Here is a 21,104-nt window from a genome sequence, read left to right on the forward strand (position 1 = left end):
AGATCTAGGATGTGTTATTTGAGTGTTCTCTTTATTTTTTTTGAGCAGTATATACAGTATACGGCAATCTTGAAATCAGAATGAGTTGTGCTTTTCTTGGCAAGCGAGAAACTAGCCGCCAAGGAGACATTTAGCAGACGATTTTCTGCTTTCTGAGGGGCCGTGTTAATACCACCACCACCAACAACCTAGGTTTGTCATCGTGCGAAGCGGGTAGCTAACTACCCAGGGGTGCCACATCCCAAGATGGCCGCCGGGGCAGCCTTGGCAAGCCGCACACGTGGGCACCGAGGTTGAGCGCAGGCGCGCAGCGCTGCTCGGCTGCTCGTAGATGCGGCGGCGGGGATCCCCGGGAATCGGGTGCCGGGGACGGGCTTTCCCTCCTGCCAGATCCCAGCGCCGAGCATGGCGAGTCGCCTGCCGCCCTGCGTCGTAGACAGCGGCACCGGGTGAGTGAATACTGCGAAATCCGACCCATTTTAAGCCGCGGGCTGCGTCTCCTTCGCGGGATCGCCGCCTCCTCCTCACGCAGCACTAGCGGCTTGGCTTGGCCAGCGCTGCCTTGGTATGGTCGGGCGAATGTCTGCTCGTCTCCTCCCATCTCAGCGCCGGAGGGCAAGTGCTGTTTCGCCCCTTTTTCCTACTTACAGCATCTCCGCCCCCTTTCCCTCAGCCAGCACTAGCGCCTTGGCTCTGCGCTCCAGGTGGAAGGAGAGACGCGCTGTCTCTCTCCACCTTTCTCCTTGGTCTCAAGTTAGGGACGCCCAGCCCTTCTCTCGACCCTAACTCTTCCCTCCTTCCTCGTTCTCATCCCATGGCTGCGCTAAGAGGGGCGAGGGGCGTTGTGCCAAATGGAGACCCCTCTTCCCAAGGAAGGTCTTCTGCAGCGCTAAAAAGAACCGCGTGGGTTTGCTTCTGCGCGGCTTTTCCCTTTGCAATCCTTAACTAGTTTTGGGGCTACCTCCTGCTTCTCAGCCCTGACGCTCCTGTTCTTTTCATGCCTCCTCGAAGGACAATTTTATTTTTCCTGGTACCTTTGCTTGCTCCTAGTGCGGGATCCACCCGCTCCCCCTCCCCAGCAGTCTCACTTGTGTGTGTGTGTGTGTGTGTGTGTTTTAACTTTAGGATTAGCAGGAGGCCCCAGAGATGTGAGGATTGCACCCCTCTTGAGTCACTTCTCTTTGCTTTCCAGCCTGAGACCCAATAATTGCCTCTCCTCCTCGCAAGGACCCCCAAGAGGCAAATAATTCTGAGCCTTCCTCTTCTAAAAGAGTAAACAAATTTCCAACTATCAGAAGTCAACCCAGGTAGCCTGTCCATCCTTGATTATAGAAAAAACAGCCAGACTTCTTAACTTCTTGCTCGGTTCCTCTGATCCTTTGCCAGTTTTATTATTGTCTCTAAAAATACACACTGAGTTCTCTGTTGTTTCTCAGCTTTCTGCCCCACTTTATTGAAAGTCACCACCATCACCATCCAAAACAAAAAAACAGTTTTCATTTTATAGCTCCATTTTCCACTCAGGATAGATTACTCATTTAACATAAGCATTTCATTCATTTGCTCTCCCATTCGTTTGGCTCTTTCTTTCTTTCTTTCTTTCTTTCTTTCTTTCTTTCTTTCTTTCTCCCCCTCTCTCTCTCCCCTTCCCTCCCTCCTCCCTCCCTTTCTTTCCTTCTTTCTCTCTCTCTCTCCCTCCCTTTCTTTCTTTCCTTCTTTCTCTCTCTCCCTTCCTCCCTCCCTCCCTTTCTTTCTTTCTCTCTCTCTCTCCCTCCTTTTCTTTCCTTCTTTCTTTCTCTCTCTCTCCCTTTCTTTCTCTCTCTCTCTCCCTCCCTTTCTTTCTTTCCTTCTTTCTTTCTCTCTCTCTCTCTCTCCCTCCCTTTCTTTCCTTCTTTCTCTCTCTCCCTCCCTTTCTTTCCTTCTTTCTCTCTCTCTCTCCCTCCCTTTCTTTCTTTCCTTCTTTCTCTCTCTCCCTTCCTCCCTCCCTCCCTTTCTTTCTTTCTCTCTCTCTCTCCCTCCTTTTCTTTCCTTCTTTCTTTCTCTCTCTCTCCCTCCCTTTCTTTCTCTCTCTCTCTCTCCCTCCCTTTCTTTCTTTCCTTCTTTCTCTCTCTCCCTCCCTTTCTTTCCTTCTTTCTCTCTCTCTCTCCCTCCCTTTCTTTCTTTCCTTCTTTCTCTCTCTCCCTTCCTCCCTCCCTCCCTTTCTTTCTTTCTCTCTCTCTCTCCCTCCTTTTCTTTCCTTCTTTCTTTCTCTCTCTCTCCCTCCCTCCCTTTCTTTCTCTCTCTCTCTCTCCCTCCCTTTCTTTCTTTCCTTCTTTCTTTCTCTCTCTCTCTCCCTCCCTTTCTTTCCTTCTTTCTCTCTCTCCCTCCCTTTCTTTCCTTCTTTCTTGCTTTCTCTCTCTCTCCCTCCCTTTTTTCCTTCTTTCTTTCTCTCTCTCCCTCCCTTTCTTTCTCTCTCTCTCTCTCTCCCTCCCTCCCTTTCTTTCTTTCCTTCTTTCTTTCTTACGTATTGTATTTCTAGGTCACCCAAATCCCAAAGGACTCTGGGCAGCTTACAACAGGATAGAAAATATATTTTTAAAACATCATAAAAGATTAAGAAGAAAGAACAATTTTAAAAATCACATACATACATCTCATTCAAGGCCAGACCTCCTAAAATTACAAAATCAACGGCCCCAAGCCTGCTGGAGAAGCAAGGTCTTCAATGCTTTCCAGAGTGGGGGCAGTCCCAATCTCAGGGGGTAGTTGTCACCAGAGATCCGGGGCAGCCACAGGGAAGACCCTTCCCTGCAGGCCCACCAGCCGACACTGTTTAGCTGACGGGACCTGGAGGAGACCAACTCTGTGGGATGTAAACGGTCGCTGGGAACTATGAGGTAGAAGGCAGTTTCGAAGATAACCTGGCCGTCAGCCATGTTGGACTTTAAAGGTAATAACCAACACCTTGAATCGAGCCCAGAGACCAATAGCCAGTGCAGCCCGCGGAGGATTGGTGTAATGTGAGTGTACCTAAGTGCACCCACAACCACTCGCGCGGCTGCATTCTGGACCAATTGTAAGTTAGTTGCAGATCTTCCAAAAGGGTCTTTCACTTGGCTTGATTGATGGGACCGCCAACAGAAGCTCCTGTTTGGTCCTTGGCTACATATCTTTGCCAATCTTCCTACCTTTTAGCTTTTTTGCACAGGAGCCATTCAGGGAACAAAACCTGAGAACCGGGCATGAAGATTCTACTTGCCTTTTGCCATTCTGTACAGGTAATTCTTGACTTAGGACCATTATTGGACCTGAAACTTCCATTGTTAAGCAAAACAGTTGTTAAGTGAGTTTGGCCCCATTCTACGACCTTTCTTGCTAAGTTGTAAGCAATTCACTGCAGTTATTTAATAGTACAGTTCTTAAGTCAATCTGGCTTCCTGATTGATTTGGCTTATCAGAATGCTGCAAATAGTGATCACTTCACACTGCAACTGTTATAAATACATGCCAGTTTCCAAGCGTAAAAAATTTCATCTGGTGACCAAGAGAGGATGCAGTAAGTGTATAAAAAAGGTCATAAATCATTTTTCTCAATGCTTCGAATGGTCACTAAATGAATGGTCGTAAGTGGATAACTACCTGCATGTATGTTATTTATTTATTCATTCATTCATTTATTCATTCATTCACTCACTCACTCACTCACTCACTTGTTTGCTTGTTTTTTGTTAATTAATTAATTAATTAGATGTGTATGCCGTCCTTCTTATTAGAGTTGGAAGGGACCTTGTAGGTCATCCAGTCCAACACATGGCTCAGGCAGGAATCCCTATATCATTTTGGACAAATGGCAGTCCAGTCTTCCCTTGAGTGTCCTTGATTTACAGCTACAGCGTTCTCTCGATTTTTGCGGGGGATGCGTTCCGAGACCGTCCGCGAAAGTCGAATTTCCGCGAAGTAGAGATGTGGAAGTAAATGCACAATTTTTGGCTATGAACAGTATCACAAGCCTTCCCTTAACACTTTAAACCCCTAAATTACCATTTCCCATTCCCTTAACTACCATTTACTCACCATTATTACTGGTACTCACCATTGAGTAAGACATTTAGTGATCCTGATATTTATAAACATAATTATTTATTAACAATAATTATTTTTTTGGTTATTTATTTGTAAAAATTATTTGTTTGGCGATGACATATGACGTCATCGGGCGGGAAAAACCGTGGTATAGAAAAAAACCGGCGAAGTATTTTTTTAATTAATATTTTTTTTAAAACCGTGGTATAGGCCATTCGTGAAGTTTAGACCCGTGAAAATTGAGGGAACACTGTATTTCTTTAGTGACCATTCAGAGTCACTGCACTGAGAAAAACAACTCACAATAAGTTTTCACACTCTGTGACCTTTGGCAGCAGTCCCCACAATCGTGCGATCAAAACTTGTGCATTTCACAACCTTCATGAATTTATAATGGTTGCAGAGTTCCAGGATGCTGGAATTGTCCTTTGCAACCTTCCTAAGGAATTTTTGACAAGCAACATCAATGGAAGAAGACGGATTTGCATGATTCACTTAACAGTTGCAGTGATTTGCTCTAAACTGTGTCAAAGCTTCATAAAATGGGGCACAACTCAGTTAACAATCCTTTGTTTAGTAGTCGAAGTTTTCGGCTCACTTGTGGTTGTAAATGGAGAACTTCCTACAAGCCAATCTGAGTATAACCTTGTATATCAGGAGTCCCCAAACTTGGCAACTTTAAGACTTGGCTGGAGAATTCTGGGAGTTGAAGTCCACAAGTCTTAAAGTTGCCAAGTTTGGGGACCTCTGTTGTACATGAATGATCTTTTCTTGGTTAATGTGGAAGCGAAATAGAAAAGGGCTATTTCTGTTTTCCACTGTACTTAATAATCAGTTAAACAAATTATAGTGGTTGCATCAGTCTGTGTCCCCGATGTGTTGTAGGAATGTTAGATGATAATAAATCTGCATTTGTGTGCTATCACTCCAACATTGTTTTTGGTAATTGCTAGATCCTTTGTTCATTAAGTGCTTGTCCTCCTTCTAAACTCCATAGCACATTTGGGATAGTTTTATTTTGGATTTTTTTTTATCATTTTAGATTTATTTTTCTACCGTGCCTTTACAGTGGAACCCCGACATAAGAGCTGCTCTACTTACAAGCAACTCGAGATAAGAGCTGGGAGGGGAGAGATATTTTTGTTCTACTTACAAGCCCAAATTCGAGATACGAGCGCCAAGGAGCTGTCTCCTGAAGCCGAACGCTAACTTCCGCGTTCGGCTTCAGGAGACAGCTGCGAAGCGGCGCGCGTGTTTTAAAAGGTTGCAGCCGGCCTGGGGGGGCTCGGGGGGTGCTTGCAGCTGGCCTGGGGGGCTTGCCAGCACCCCCCCGAGCCCCCCAGGCCGGCTGCAACCTTTTAAAACACGCGCGCGGCTTCGCAGCTGTCTCCTGAAGCTGAACGCGGAAGTTAGCTCTTTTTCTTTCTCTCTTTTACCTTCCCTTCCTCTATTTCTTCTTTTCTTTCTCCTTCCCACCTTCTTCCCTCCCTCCCTCCCTTCACTCATTCCTCTCTTACTCTCCCCTTTCATAAGTTTCCTTGCTTCCTTCCTCTGTTCCTGTCCCTTCCCTCTTTCCTTCCTTCCTTCCCACCCTCCGTCCATTCATTCACCCATTCCTCTCTTGATCGCTTAAAGCCGGTCCCTGGTGCAAAAAGGGTTGGGGACCTCTGTCCTACAGGATTGGGTGGCAGAGAAGTTGAACATATGTAAATTTAAAAGTTTAAGAAAGTTTACAAGTTAAGTGAAAGAAACTTCATTATTCATTTATATGTACATGTACATTTCTTCATTAAAAACATGTCTTTCTGCATAATTTAGACTAACTTTGTGAGTTTTTTGAGGGCTGGAACCAATTAAAATTATTTACATTAATTCCTATGGGGAAAAGTCGTTCGAGATAAGAGCTGCTCGACTTAAGAGCCCAGGTCCGGAACGAATTAAACTCGTATCTCGAGGTACCACTGTATTATTATAAATAACTGAAGGCATTGACAAACTTAATATTCCTTCTATTTTTTTCCCTGTAAGGTAGGCTGGCTGAAAGTCATAAGGTTTTCATGACTTTCGGAACTAGAACTCACAGTCTCCTGATAATTGGCTCAATCACCCAGATATGGCTCTAAGATGGGACTAAAACTCACAGTCACCTGGTGATTGGCTCAAAATCACTCAGGAGGACTAGTATTCTTAGTCTCCTGGTTTCAGGCTTGATGGTTTAACTACTAGACCAGTGATGGTGAACCTATGGCACGGGTACCACAGATGGCATGCAGAGCCATATCTGCTGGCATGTGGGCAGTTGCCCTAGCTCAGCTCCAATGTGCATGTGTATGCCGGCCAGCTAATTTTTGGCTCGCATAGAGGCTCTGGGAGGGCATTTCCGGCTTCCAGAGAGCCTCCAGGGCATGGAGGAGGGCGTTTTTATCCTCCCCCGACTCCAGGGAAGCCCTTGGAGCTTGGGGGAGGGCAAAACACAGGCCTAAAGGGCCCACCAGAAGTTGGGAAACATGCCGTTTCCGGCCTCCAGAGGGCCTCCAGGGATGGGGAAACCTGTTTTCGCCCTCCCCAGGCATTGAATTATGGGTGTGAGCACTCACACATGCACAAAAGTTGTGCACCCCCACTTTTTCGGCACCCGAGGAAAAAAAGGTTCGCTATCACTGCACTAGACTAAACAGTCTCTCTTCTTCCTGCATTTTAGGTAGACCCATTAATAGCTATGTAACACAACGCTATCTGCCTCTTTCAATTCTCCTGTTAGTTTCTATCAATCCTGCAGTTCTACAGATCAGCTTACACATTGACCCTAAAGTCAGGAGGCATACTGATCTATTTAAAACTTTCTGGAGGGCATGCCTGTGATGTTATTCCGTCTGGCTGAAAGTAGCATCTGCACATATTATTAACTGAAGCCTAATCTAATAATTCCATATTTAATTACAGTTAGATGAGCAATCTGGTCACCTTCCCAGATTTTTTTCATTTTCGGTGTAGAGTTTGCAATTGAATCAATATTGCTAAATATATGTCTGTATTTCAGTGGAAGGTCTCCATGAACTTGCTAGGACTTCTGAGAAACCTGCTGAGGATTGTTCTGTAAATCGATACAGCCTCTCAAGAATATATTTGGAGTGTAAGATCAAAGCCCCGTCAGATAATGACATTAATTCTAGAGAGGTAGTGACACATTAGATTGATTTCATTTCACATGCCGAAGCATCTCTGAACATTGCAAGGCAAAGCAGGCATAACCAGAATGTGTTGATTAGAACCCGAGGAGAGAGGTTTAAAGGAAGATTTGCAGCAGGCTTGAAAAGTCCATGTTTAGGCATTCCCTCTTCTGTTTTTGGCATGCTTCCGTTGGTTAAGACTAATGGTGAGCCTGCGAATCTGCATTTGTAAACTGCAAACGTTTGGAAGGTAACAGGTTGGTGAAGGTTGCATAATAGAATAGAATAGAATAGAATTTTTATTGGCCAAGTGTGATTGGACATACAAGGAATTTGTCTTGGTGCATATGCTCTCAACGTACATAAAATAAAATATACATTTGTCAAGAATCATGTGGTACAACACTTAATGATTGTCATAGGGGTCAAATAAGCAATGAAGAAGCAATATTAATAAAAATCTTAGGATATACACAAGAAGTGAGATTTAAGAGCTACCATTTTGATGGGGAAATGTGAAACTCATAGTATTTTTACTTATTTAATTTCTTAACTCGATTTTAATCTTGTCTGTATTATTTCATAAGTTCTAGGCTAGTGATGGCAAACCTATGGCACGGTTACCACAGATGGCACATATTTGCTGGCACATGAGTCATTACCTTAGTTCGGCTCCAATGTGCCTGTGTGTGCCAGCCAGCTGATTTTTGGCTCACCCGAAGGCTCTGGGAGGGCATTTTTGGCTTCTGGAGAGTCTCTGGGGGGGATGGGGAGGATATTTTTGCCTCTGGAGTCTGTGGAGGGTGAAAAACGGGCCTACTGGGCCCACCAGAGTTTGGGAAATGGCCTGTTCCAGGCCTCCAGAGGGCCTCCGAGGAGGGTGGAGGAGGCCAATTTCGCCATCACCAGGCATTGAATTATGGGTGTGGGCACTCACACAGGCATAATAGTACACACATACATGCTTTCGGCACCTGAGGAAAAAAAAGGTTTGCCGCCACTGTTCTAGGCAGTGAATTTACTTAATACTCTTCCCATTTTTCCTACAACAACTTTATGAAGTGGTTTGGGCTCAGGAAGAGAGACTAACTCAAAGTCGCCCAGTGGTTTTCATCTGTAAAGTGGGACTTCAACTCACCGTCTCCTGGTAATTGGCCCAAAGGTGCCCACAAACTATGAAATACACTGTCTCAGGACAAAAAGGGTTAAGAGGAGGTGAAAAAAACAACAAAAATGAACCAATAAACCAAATTGTAAATTGTGTGCACCAATACAGGCTCATGTATACAGTAAGTGAGAGACAGTAATCATCTCAATTAACTATCCATTATAACTCCTAAATTCTTTTTCCTGGGTAGTTACAGATATGACAGATTCTTCCTGTATTTGTATAAAGTCAGAGACATTATGTTCCAATATGTCTACATCATTTACACTTATTTAAGTTTCATGCCTAAGGAAGGACTATAACTCGCAATATCTTGATTTCACCCCTAACCAAACTGACAGTTTCCTTAAAAGTGAAATCCCGTCTTTCTGCTGAGTTTTAACTCTGATCACCTTATAGAATAGAATAGAATTTTTATTGGCCAAGTGTGATTGGACACACAAGGAATTTGTCTTGGTGCATATGCTCTCAGTGTACATAAAGGAAAAAGATACATTTGTCAAGAATAATGCGGTACAACACTTAATGATTGTCATAGGGGTCAAATAAGTAATGAATAAGAAAAAATCAATATTAATAAAAATCTTAGGTACAAGCAACAAATTACAGTCATACAGTCCTAAGTGGGAGGAAAAGGATGATAGGGATGAGGGGAAAAACTAATAGAATAGAAGTGCAGATTTAGTAAAAAGTCTGACAGTGTTGAGGGAATTATTTGTTTAGCAGAGTGATGGCATTCGGGAAAAGTTGTTCTTGTGTCTAGCCCAAGGATCGACAAACCCAGGCGCCTGGTCGCCAGTGGCGCCTAGAAAATGTTGTCTGGCGCCTAGAAAATGTTGCCTGCTGTACTGTATGTATACAGCAGTGTTTTTCAACCAGTGTGCCGCGAGACATGGCCAGGTGTGCCGCGAGGTGACTCCTGCAAGTGGGAGCTCCAGGGCTGAGGCTTCAGCCCTGGAGCTCCCACTTGCAGAAGCCGCCCCCCGGCTATTGCCCGCCGCCGCCGCTACCCGCGCACCCCAAAATACCCCCCCTGCGTGCCCTTTTCCATGGGCGTGCAGTCCCCATTCCCCTGCCTGCCTGGGGGGGGGGCGGGGGCGGGGAGGCGCCGGCAGTAGAAGGCGCAGCCCCCGCCCGCCCGATCCGCTCCCTCTCCTCCTCTTCCGCTGAAAGAAACGCGCGGAAGCTGCCTGCTTGAGCCTCGCGTTGCTCCACCCCGCTTCATCCTGCTTGTCATCCTCCGTTGCCAGGAAAGCCGGGTTTGTTTTCCGTGAAAGCAGCGCGCCTTTTAACACGCTGCTTTCCTGCACCAGCGACGTTTGGCTGCCGGGGGGGGGGGCGGGGAGGAGAAAATCCTCCCCCCCCCAGGAGCAGCAAAAGCCTAAGCGGTGGGGTGCGCCGTTTGCCTTCCGGCTCAGTCGCAGAGGCTTTTGCTGCTTGTGGAGGGGGGGGGGGGTTGGCGGTGCCGATGCCAAATGCTTTCCCTCCGCGGTGGGGGGTGCAGGGCAGGCGCAGTCAGCCCCAGGAGACAAAGATGGAATGAGAGAAAGGAAAGAGAGAGAAAGGGAGGGAGAGAAAGAAAAAGTGAGAGATAGAAAGGATAGAGAGAAAGGGAATGAGAGAAAGGAAAGAGAGAGAAAGAGAGGGGGAGAAGGAAAGAGTGAGAGATAGAAAGGATAGAGAGAAAGAGGGAATGGAAAGAGAGAGAAAGGGAGGGAGAGAAGGAAAGAGTGAGAGATAGAAAGGATAGAGAGAAAGAGGGAATGAGAGAAAGGAAAGAGAGAGAGAGAGAAAATAAGAGAGAGAGAGCAGCAGAGAGAGAAAGAACAAGAGAGAGAAAGCATGAGAGAGAGAAAGAACAAGAGAGAGAGAGAAAATAAGAGAACAAGAGAGAGAAAAAGATAGCAAGAGAGAGAGAAAGCAAGACAGATAGGGAGAGGAAAGGAGAGTGAGAGAAATGAGAACAAAAAGGGGAGAAAAAAGGAGAAATGAGAAAATGATTGAGGCAGAGAATGAGAGGAGAGTGAAACAAAAGAGAGAGAGAGGTGATTCTTGAAGCATATGGTAAAAAGCACCCAAATAATAAGAAAACCCCCCCAGCCCACACCTGTTTTTGAAAAGGATAAAAGAGAAAAAAACCCCAGCCCTCAACTGGTTTTGGAAATGGTTGGAGTGTGTATACATACACACACATAAGGGGGGGAGAGAGACAGGGATGGAAAAAGAGGAGAAGTGAGAGGGAGAAGGAATGAGGGAAAAAGGGAGGAAGAGAGAGAAATGAGAAACACGAGAGAGAAAAGGGGGAAAGACAGGAGAAGTACCCAGAAATGAGACAGTGGTATAAATTTCAGGAGGGATGATTGATGATTGACTGTATTTATAAGGGGATGTTACATGGGATTGTATATATGAGGGGGTTATTTATGTATGTATGTATGTATGTATGTATGTATGTATGTATGTATGTATGTATGTATGTATGTATTTATTTATTATTTATTTATTTATTAGATTTGTGTCATTTTGGTTGGTGGTGTGCCCCAGGATTTTGTAAATGTAAAAAATGTGCCGCGGCTCAAAAAAGGTTGAAAATCACTGGTATACAGTATATTTTTCCCGCCTTGTGTTTACGCCCAGAAATGGTACATCTTGGCTTCCGTAGCTCCGCCCATCAACCTCGGAGCGAGCTGCTTTCCCAGCGTCCCCTGCGCTTGCGTGCGTCTCTCCCTCCCCCCCTTGCCTCCATTCCGCCTCCTACTCGAACCCCTTCACTCCCCCCCACCGCACACAGACGCTCCGATCTTGGCCGCTCACCCGCCTTCGGAGAGAAGCGGAAGCCCCTCCCCTCCCGGCGTGAGGTTTTGTTCATTCCTCCTCCGGCCGCGTGCGCGGTGACTTCCGACCATTAACCCCTCCTCCCCCCTCCCCCCTCACCCGCGTCCCCGGCCCGGTCTCCCTTTCCTTCTTCTCTGTTTCGGTTTCTGACTAACGGTCTCCCCTCGGATCCCGACGGGAGTACAGCAGAGCCGGCTCGGCGGAGCCAGGCCTGCGCCGGGGGGGAGGGGGTGAAAGCGATGTCAGGTGGAGACTCGGCAAAAAACCAAGTTTGCTTAAAAAAAATTCTGGCTCCTAAATTTTTTGGCTGGCTCCTAGATTCTGAACAACTTTGTCGACCCCTGGTCTAGCCAATGGCGTTGTAAATTTGAACAAGGAGGTAGGAGTTGAAACAGTTTGTGTCCAGGATGCGAAGGGTCAGTAAATATTTTCCCTGCCCTCTTTTTGACTCGTGCAGTATACGGGTCCTCAATGGAAGGCAGGCTGGCAGCCATTGTTTTTTCTGCAGTTCTGATTCTTCTCTGAAGTCTGTGTCAGTCTTGGTGGGTTGCAGAACCAAACCAGGCAGTTATAGCTGGCTTATAGCTGCAACCATTCATGCAGATTTCCTAACAAAAATATGGAAATGTTTTTGATGTTGAGCTGAGACACCCTGGAGATTTCTAACCCTGTTTGCTTTCCGGAATCAGATACCTGCTCTGCTCTACCTCTCATGCTGCCTATTGAAAAAAAAAGTGTTTTATACCTGAGACGTTAATGTGTTAAATGATATGAAAAACTGCATAAAATTTGATATGAAACATTTAAGACTGGGATAGCCAAGAGAGAAATAAGATTTTTCTCTCTTTTTAAATGGTATTATTTTGTCTTTGGGTTTTTTTGTCTTTTCTTTTTTTGTTCTTTCTTGTCGACTTCTTGACTTGTTTGCTTGTCATTGCTTCTATTATTACGATAATATATATTGTAAGTTATTCTTGTAAAAGTAAAAATTAATAAATAAAAAACAAAAAAGAAGTATTTGCGTGGAGCAGGGGTGAATAATACCACCACCTCATCCTCATCCTCATCCTCATGCGTGATTCTTGATAAACTTTTCTTTTATGTACACTGAGAGTAGAGTTGAAGTACCGTAATTTAGTTTCCAGGTTATTCTTAGAGTCTGTTACAACATTCTAGCACAGTGATGGCAAACGTTTTTTCCCCTCAGGTGCCGAAAGAGCGTACGTGGGTGTTATTGTGCGCATGCGAATGTCCGCAATAATAATTCAATTCCTGGGGGGGGGGGGGAGGACAGGTTCCCCCATCCCCTGGAGGCCCTCTGGAGGCTGAAAACGGCCTGTTTCCCAACTTGTGGTGGGCCCAGTAGACTCATGTTTCATCCTCCCTAGGCTCCAAAGGCTTCCCTGAAGCCGGTGGAGAATAAAAACGCTGTCCCCCATCCCCCTGGAGGCTCTCTGGCAGCCAAAAACGCCCTCCCAGAGCCTCTGGGTGAGCCAAAAATCAGCTGGCCGGCACACTCATGCATGTTGGAGCTGAGCTAGGGCAATGACTCGCATGCCAGCAGATATGACTCCGCGTGCCACCCATGGCACCCATGCCATAGGTTCGCCATCACTGCTCTAGCATGTTTTGAGCTACAATTTTATGATTAGATTTTTATCTGATCTTTATTACATTATCAGTAATATAAAGTGGCAAACTTATCCAGCACACCAGGGGTGGATTGCTCTTACCACCTGCTACCGATGTGCACGCACCATGGGGAGTCTTACATGTGCGCGCACTACACATGCGTTAATGTGCGCATCCCCAGCACATTTTTGCTTCTGTGCATGTGCAGGGAGCAAAAATATTACGAAATCTCATGAGGTGGTGCGTGTGTGCGCGAGATTCCGCACATGCGAAAATAAAAAAATAGCCGAAATCTCGCGCCTGTGAGCGTCCTCTCACGAGATTTTGCTTCTGTGCATTTATTTATTTATTTATTTATTCATTCATTCATTCATTCATTCATTCATTCATTCATTCATTCATTCATTCAATTTTTATGCCACCCTTCTCCTTAGACTCAGGGCGGCTTACAACAGGTTAGCAATACCACTTTTTAACAGAGCTAGGCTATTGCCCCCACAATCCGGGTCCTCATTTTACCCACCTCGGAAGGATGGAAGGCTGAGTCAACCTTGAGTCGGTGATGAGATTTGAACCGCTGACCTTCAGATCTATAGTCAGCTTCAGTGGCCTGCAGTACAGCACTCTACCTGCTGCGCCACCCCGGCTCTTGTCTAATGCGCAGAGAAGGACTGTGCAAAGTCACCCAGCCAGCTTTCCTGCCCGACGTAGGACTGGAACTTACAGTCTCCTGATTTCTAGGCCAGCACCTTAACCACTACATGAATCATCATTCTCAGGCAAAATTATGATGGTCTTCGGATTCCTACAGGGAGCGGGCCAAGAAGTTGCTTACCTCTGAACTGAACTGAAACCCACCCTTCTCAGAAGATGTTGATGAGTATTCTGATACCATCCTTCCAGAAAACCTTGGAATGCTGACATTCCATTGATCATTACCAAAATACCTTGCAAACACACTTTAAAGCAGAGATGTCCAACCTTGGAAACTTTAAGACTTATGTCCTTCACCTTCCACGCTGACTGGGGAATTCTGAGAGTTGATGTTCACACGTCTTAAAAGTTTCCCAAGTTGGACACTACTGCTTTCAAAGTTTCAGCAATGGTGATGGTGAAATAATATTTTATTTTTATGGCCATCCCTGTTGTAGACGAAGTTTGAAAATGGATTCTTGTATACATTTGCATTTGTTCTAACTCTTCTACTGTTTAGAATAGAATAGAATAGAATTCTTTATTGGCCAAGTGTGATTGGACACACAAGGGATGTGTTTTGGTGCTTATGCTCTTGGTGTACATAAAATAAAAGATACATTTGTCAAGAATCATAAGGTACAGCACTTAAAGATTGTCATATGGGTCAAATAAGTCTTCGGAGAGGGGCGGCATACAAATCTAATAAATAATAATAATAATAATAATTATTATTATTACTAGCAGTCAGGAAAACAATCAACAGTGACAGTGTTGAGATAATTATTGTTTAGCAGAGTGATGGCGTTTGGGAAAAACCTGTTCTTGTGTCTAGTTGTCTTGATGTGCAGTGTTCTATAGCGTCGTTTTGAGGGTAGGAGTTGAAACAGTTTATGTCCAGGATGTGAGAGGTCAGTAAATATTTTCACAGCCCTCTTTTTGACTTGTGCAGTATACAGGTCCTCAATGGAAGGCAGGTTGGCAGCAATTGTTTTTTCTGCAGTTCTGATTCTCCTCTGAAGTCTGTGTCGGTCCTGTTGGGTTGCAGCACCAAACCAGACAGTTATAGAGGTGCAGATGACAGACTCAATGATTCCTCTGTAGAACTGTATCAGCAGCTTCTTAGGCAGTTTGAGCTTCCTGAGTTGGCGCAGAAAGATGTTCACGTTGCTTTTCTCCAGGGCAGGCATAGAAATCCAGTACTAAGAGGCGTATTTGTGTTTTACAAAACCGTATGCATTTAACCTGCATGAAATCCTTGATCACAACAAGCCTTTATTTGATTCAGAAAAAAGCTTGCCCAACATGATGTATTTATTTACAAGCCGATTGGGATAAACCTGGCTTGGCTAAACCACGCTGAGTCTCTGATTACCCACTTTCTTCTTATTCTAGGTACACAAAACTGGGCTACGCTGGAAATACTGAACCACAATTTATTATCCCATCATGTGAGTAGAGGGTCTTTTCAGAATAGATTACAGTGTTCCCTCGATTTTCGCGGGGGATGCGTTCCGAGACTGCTCGTGAAAGTTGAATTTCCGCGAAGTAGAGATGCGGAAGTAAATACACTATTTTTGGCTATGAAAAGTATCACAAGCCATTCCTTAACACTTAAAACCCTAAATTGCAATTTCCCATTCCCTTAGCAACCATTTAGATTATTACTCACCATGTTTCTTTATTAAAGTTTATTAAAAAAATTTTTTATTAAAGGTGGATGAAAGTTTGGTGATGACATATGACGTCATTGGGCGGGAAAAACCGTGGTACAGTGGTCCCTCGATCATCGCGAGGGTTCCGTTCCAGGACCCCTCGCGATGATCGATTTTTCGCGAAGTAGCGGTGCGGAAGTAAAAACACCATCTGCGCATGCGCAGATGGTGTTTTTACTTCCACCGCAGCAGTGAGGAGCCGAAGATTGGGGTTTCCCCGCCGCCTCGCTGCTGCCGCTTATCCGCGCGCGCGCCGCCGGGGCTTCCCCCACCCACCCGGTTAGTGTTGTTGCTTCCCAGCTGGGAAGCGGGCCTCGCGCGCGCGCCGCCGGGGCTTCCCCCACCCACCCGGTTAGTGCTGTTGCTTCCCAGCTGGGAAGCGGGCCTCGCGCGCGCGCCGCAGGGGCTTCCCCCACCCACCCGGTTAGTGCTGTTGCTTCCCAGCTGGGAAGCGGGCCTCGCGCGCGCGCCGCCGGGGCTTCCCCCACCCACCCGGTTAGTGCTGTTGCTTCCCAGCTGGGAAGCGGGCCTCGCGCGCGCGCCGCAGGGGCTTCCCCCACCCACCCGGTTAGTGCTGTTGCTTCCCAGCTGGGAAGCGGGCCTCGCGCGCGCGCCGCAGGGGCTTCCCCCACCCACCCGGTTAGTGCTGTTGCTTCCCAGCTGGGAAGCGGGCCTCGCGCGCGCGCCGCCGGGGCTTCCCCCACCCACCCGGTTAGTGCTGTTGCTTCCCAGCTGGGAAGCGGGCCTCGCGCGCGCGCCGCAGGGGCTTCCCCCACCCACCCGGTTAGTGCTGTTGCTTCCCAGCTGGGAAGCGGGCCTCGCGCGCGCGCCGCAGGGGCTTCCCCCACCCACCCGGTTAGTGCTGTTGCTTCCCAGCTGGGAAGCGGGCCTCGCGCGCGCGCCGCCGGGGCTTCCCCCACCCACCCGGTTAGTGCTGTTGCTTCCCAGCTGGGAAGCGGGCCTCGCGCGCGCGCCGCAGGGGCTTCCCCCACCCACCCGGTTAGTGCTGTTGCTTCCCAGCTGGGAAGCGGGCCTCGCGCGCGCGCCGCAGGGGCTTCCCCCACCCACCCGGTTAGTGCTGTTGCTTCCCAGCTGGGAAGCGGGCCTCGCGCGCGCGCCACCGGGGCTTCCCCCACCCACCCGGTTAGTGCTGTTGCTTCCCAGCTGGGAAGCGGGCCTCGCGCGCGCGCCGCCGGGGCTTCCCCCACCCACCCGGTTAGTGCTGTTGCTTCCCAGCTGGGAAGCGGGCCTCGCGCGCGCGCCGCAGGGGCTTCCCCCACCCACCCGGTTAGTGCTGTTGCTTCCCAGCTGGGAAGCGGGCCTCGCGCGCGCGCCGCAGGGGCTTCCCCCACCCACCCGGTTAGTGCTGTTGCTTCCCAGCTGGGAAGCGGGCCTCGCGCGCGCGCCGCCGGGGCTTCCCCCACCCACCCGGTTAGTGCTGTTGCTTCCCAGCTGGGAAGCGGGCCTCGCGCGCGCGCCGCCGGGGCTTCCCCCACCCACCCGGTTAGTGCTGTTGCTTCCCAGCTGGGAAGCGGGCCTCGCGCGCGCGCCGCAGGGGCTTCCCCCACCCACCCGGTTAGTGCTGTTGCTTCCCAGCTGGGAAGCGGGCCTCGCGCGCGCGCCACCGGGGCTTCCCCCACCCACCCGGTTAGTGCTGTTGCTTCCCAGCTGGGAAGCGGGCCTCGCGCGCGCGCCACCGGGGCTTCCCCCACCCACCCGGTTAGTGCTGTTGCTTCCCAGCTGGGAAGCGGGCCTCGCGCGCGCGCCGCCGGGGCTTCCCCCACCCACCCGGTTAGTGCTGTTGCTTCCCAGTTGGGAAGCGGGCCTCGCGCGCGCGCCGCCGGGGCTTCCCCCACCCACCCGGTTAGTGCTGTTGCTTCCCAGCTGGGAAGCGGGCCTCGCGCGCGCGCCGCAGGGGCTTCCCCCACCCACCCGGTTAGTGCTGTTGCTTCCCAGCTGGGAAGCGGGCCTCGCGCGCGCGCCGCCGGGGCTTCCCCCACCCACCCGGTTAGTGCTGTTGCTTCCCAGCTGGGAAGCGGGCCTCGCGCGCGCGCCGCAGGGGCTTCCCCCACCCACCCGGTTAGTGCTGTTGCTTCCCAGCTGGGAAGCGGGCCTCGCGCGCGCGCCGCAGGGGCTTCCCCCACCCACCCGGTTAGTGCTGTTGCTTCCCAGCTGGGAAGCGGGCCTCGCGCGCGCGCCACCGGGGCTTCCCCCACCCACCCGGTTAGTGCTGTTGCTTCCCAGCTGGGAAGCGGGCCTCGCGCGCGCGCCGCCGGGGCTTCCCCCACCCACCCGGTTAGTGCTGTTGCTTCCCAGCTGGGAAGCGGGCCCCGCGCGCGCGCCCACGCCTTTGCTCGCGCCACTTACCGGGGCAAGAGGGGGAAGACCCAGGGGAAGCCGCTCAGCCCGGTGGGGAAACTCCACCATCTACGCATGCGTGGCCATAGAAAAAAAGGCCACGCATGCGCAGATGGTGTTGTTTACTTCCGGGTTGAAAACTCGCGATATAGCGTTTAGCGAACATCGAGATCGCGAAACTCGAGGGATCACTGTATAGGGGAAAAAACCGCAAAGTATTTTTGTATTAATATTTTTGAAAAAACGTTGTATAGACTTTTCGCGAAGTTCGAACCCGCGAAAATCGAGGGAACACTGTATCATCAGTGGAAAGAAACAAGCATTTGGCTTCTCCACTATCTAGTGAATTTTCTTTGGGGGTTAAGAGGGGGGATGTGTGGGCCCCTTCTTCTTTAAAGTAGTATTTACTACATTAGTGTCTTTTGGCTAGTATGGAGCTGGAGAGACAGAGGTTTTGTTGCCAACACTGGCCCTCATTAAGCCACTTTCCAGTTGCTATGGCAAATCCTCTTTCCTTCCTATCTCTAGTCTATGCGCTGCCACGGATCTGCCTTGATGATCTTTCTTCTTTACCTGACACCATGGATACAGTTTGAAAGACCTTTCACTTGGGGGTACCCTTTGGGAAGCCTGCATTCTGAATCGACGATGCCATCTGCAATGTGGGACTTAGCGCCCTCTCTAATGGCAAATATTTAACTGTTCCCCCCAAAGCGAGCGTGCCAACCATTTTATTTGCTCTGCTACTTTTTCATTTAGGCATTGCAATAAAAGAATCGGCCAAAGTAGGTGACCAGGCCCAGAGGAGAGTGACCCAAGGCGTGGACGATCTAGACTTTTTCATTGGAGATGAAGCTCTCGTCAAACCTACTTATGCAACAAAGGTAAAGTTGCAGCGAATAACGGGAGTGTCAGGAAGACAAAGAATCGGGGCCATGCGTTGAGTTTTGCTTCGCAAGATTTATTGCTCGAAACTAGACTTAAAAATCTCATCGGTTAAAATTCACACTAGTTAAGAGTAGTCCACAGAATGGGTGGACTTAGACTGTGGGAATGTAATGCCTCTAAGCCAGTGGTTCTCACAACCTTTCTATTACTGCAACCACTTAATATAGTCCATGTTGTGGTGACCCCCAACCATAAGTCTAGCGCCCATTCTCCCAACAGAGCTTTAAGCTGATTGGCAGGAAGGTCAGAGGGACACCCCCACTGTAAACACCTGATTGGTCAGAATGTAAAAATATGTTCCAAGTCACCAGAATAGAAGCTTTAGTTTATTTATTTATTTATTTATTCGATTTTTATGCCGCCCTTCTCCTTAGACTCAGGGCAGCTTACAACATGTTAGCAATAGCACTTTTTAACAGAGCTAAGCTATTGCTCCCACAATCTGGGTCCTCATTTTACCCACCTCGGAAGGATGGAAGGCTGAGTCAACCTTGAGCCGGTGATGAGATTTGAACCGCTGACCTTCAGATCTACAGTCAGCTTCAGGGGGCTGCAGTACAGCACTCTACCTGCTGCGCCACCCCGGTTCCTAACACCAGGGGAAATTTGTCTTTTTCCATGGTCGTAGGCGACCCCTGTGAAATGGCCATTTAACCCCCAAAGGGGTCCTGACCCCCAGGTTGAAAACCACTGCTCTAAGCTACTAATGTGCTTAACTCTGCCACCACCACCATGCTCCACCCCATCTCTGCTGCTTTCAAAGGATTGGATTAGCAGGTATCTCTTTGCATTTCAGACATCCGTGGAAAGGATTCAAATAAATCAAGATGGCAGAGGGGCCCATGTGATTGAAGCCTTGCTCCTTTTTGTAGGAAGTTCTCAATTTATGACCAGTGACCTAGTGACTATTCGATAGGCCTGAAAAAAGGGTGCTTACACCCTGGATTTGAAGTGCCAATGTAACAATTCCATCTGTCCATCCATCACCCGGGGGGGGGGGGGAATCATTGACCCCCTCAGAGAGGGTCCGCAACTTGGGTGTTCTCCTCGATCCACAGCTCACATTAGAGAAACATCTTTCAGCTATGGCGAGGGGGGCGTTTGCCCAGGTTCGCCTGGTGCACCAGTTGCGGCCCAATTTGGACCAGGAGTCACTGCTCACAGTCACTCATGCCCTCATCACCTCGAGGCTCGACTACAGTACCGCTCTCTACATGGGGCTACCTTTGAAGAGTGTTCGGAAACTTCAGATCGTGCAGAATGCAGCTGCGAGAGCTATCATGGGCTTTCCTAAATATGCCCATGTTACACCAACACTCCGCAATCTGCATTGGTTGCCGATCAGTTTCCGGTCACAATTCAAAGTGTTGGTTATGACCTATAAAGCCCTTCATGGCATCGGACCAGAATATCTGCCGCACGAATCCTAGCGACCAGTTAGGTCCCACAGAGTTGGCCTTCTCTGGGTCCCGTTGACAAAACAATGTCAATTGATGGGACCCAGGGGAAAAGCCTTCTCTGTGGCGGCCCCGGCCCTCTGGAACCAGCTCCCCCCAGAGATCAGAATTGCCCCCCCCTCCTCGCCTTTCGTAAGCTCCTTAAAACCCACCTCTGTCGTCAGGCATGGGGAAACTGAGATATCCTTTCCCTCTAGGCCTATTCAATTTATACATGGTATGTTTGTGTGTGTGCTTGTTTGGTTTTTTAATAAGGGTTTTTTAGTTATTTTAAATATTAGATTTGTTATATGCTGTTTTTATTATTGTTGTTAGCTGCCCCGAGTCTATGGAGAGGGGCGGCAAACAAACAAACAAACAAACAAACAAACAAACAAACAAACAAACAAACAAACTGCATTTTTGGATGCTCAGCAGCCTGCCTGCATTCATGGCTGATTGCAGAGCTATATGGCTACAGGACTGCAATTTATGACACTTTTGCTGGAAACTGATGTTTATTTCTGGTTTCCAGTAAAAAAAACAATCATAGCAAACAATGGGTTCAGTTAACGACAACAATGATTACTTTACAACCTCTGTTGCTCTGTTAATGACCACTTTAAAAAAGATTGCAAAATTGGGTGCGGTCACATGATAGATACCCTGTTTCCCCGAAAATAAGACAGCATCTTATATTAATTTTTGCTCCCATAGATGTTCAGGGGATATCTTATTTTTTTTTTCAAGGAAGAAAAATTCACATTTATTGTTGAACAAAAAAAAAAAAGAACGTTTATTATATACAGTGTTCCCTTGACTTTCGCAGAGGATGCGTTCCAAGACCACCCGCAAAAGTCAAATTTCCACGAAGTAGAGATGCGGAAGTAATTACACTATTTTTGGCTATGAACAGTATCGCAGGACATCCCCTAACACTTTAAACCCCTAAATTACAATTTGCCATTCCCTTAACAACCTTTAGATTATTACTCTCCATTATTACTGGTAGTCACCATTGAAGAAGATACTTAGTGATCCTGATATTTATTAACATAATTATTTTTTAACAATAATTTAAGTTGAG

At 48.0% G+C, this 21,104-nt stretch overlaps 1 protein-coding gene across 2 annotated transcripts in view; it reads left to right on the top strand.

Annotated features, from left to right (window-relative positions):
- Window positions 1-336: 336 nt before the first annotated feature.
- The window catches only part of ACTR3B (actin related protein 3B), a 46,023-nt gene continuing 25,255 nt past the window's right edge, over window positions 337-21,104 (top strand). Inside the window, exons 1-3 of one of the 2 annotated variants that reach the window (XM_070729419.1) lie at window positions 337-449; window positions 14,956-15,011; window positions 18,393-18,517. In XM_070729419.1, the coding sequence (XP_070585520.1) occupies window positions 406-449; window positions 14,956-15,011; window positions 18,393-18,517 (225 nt within the window). In that variant the 5' untranslated portion in view covers window positions 337-405. The remainder of the gene's footprint in view (window positions 450-14,955; window positions 15,012-18,392; window positions 18,518-21,104) is intronic. The other variant, XM_070729418.1, reaches the window with a different exon arrangement.

This window comes from Erythrolamprus reginae, chromosome Z (assembly GCF_031021105.1).
Source record: "Erythrolamprus reginae isolate rEryReg1 chromosome Z, rEryReg1.hap1, whole genome shotgun sequence".
Taxonomy (NCBI): Eukaryota; Metazoa; Chordata; class Lepidosauria; order Squamata; family Dipsadidae; genus Erythrolamprus; species Erythrolamprus reginae.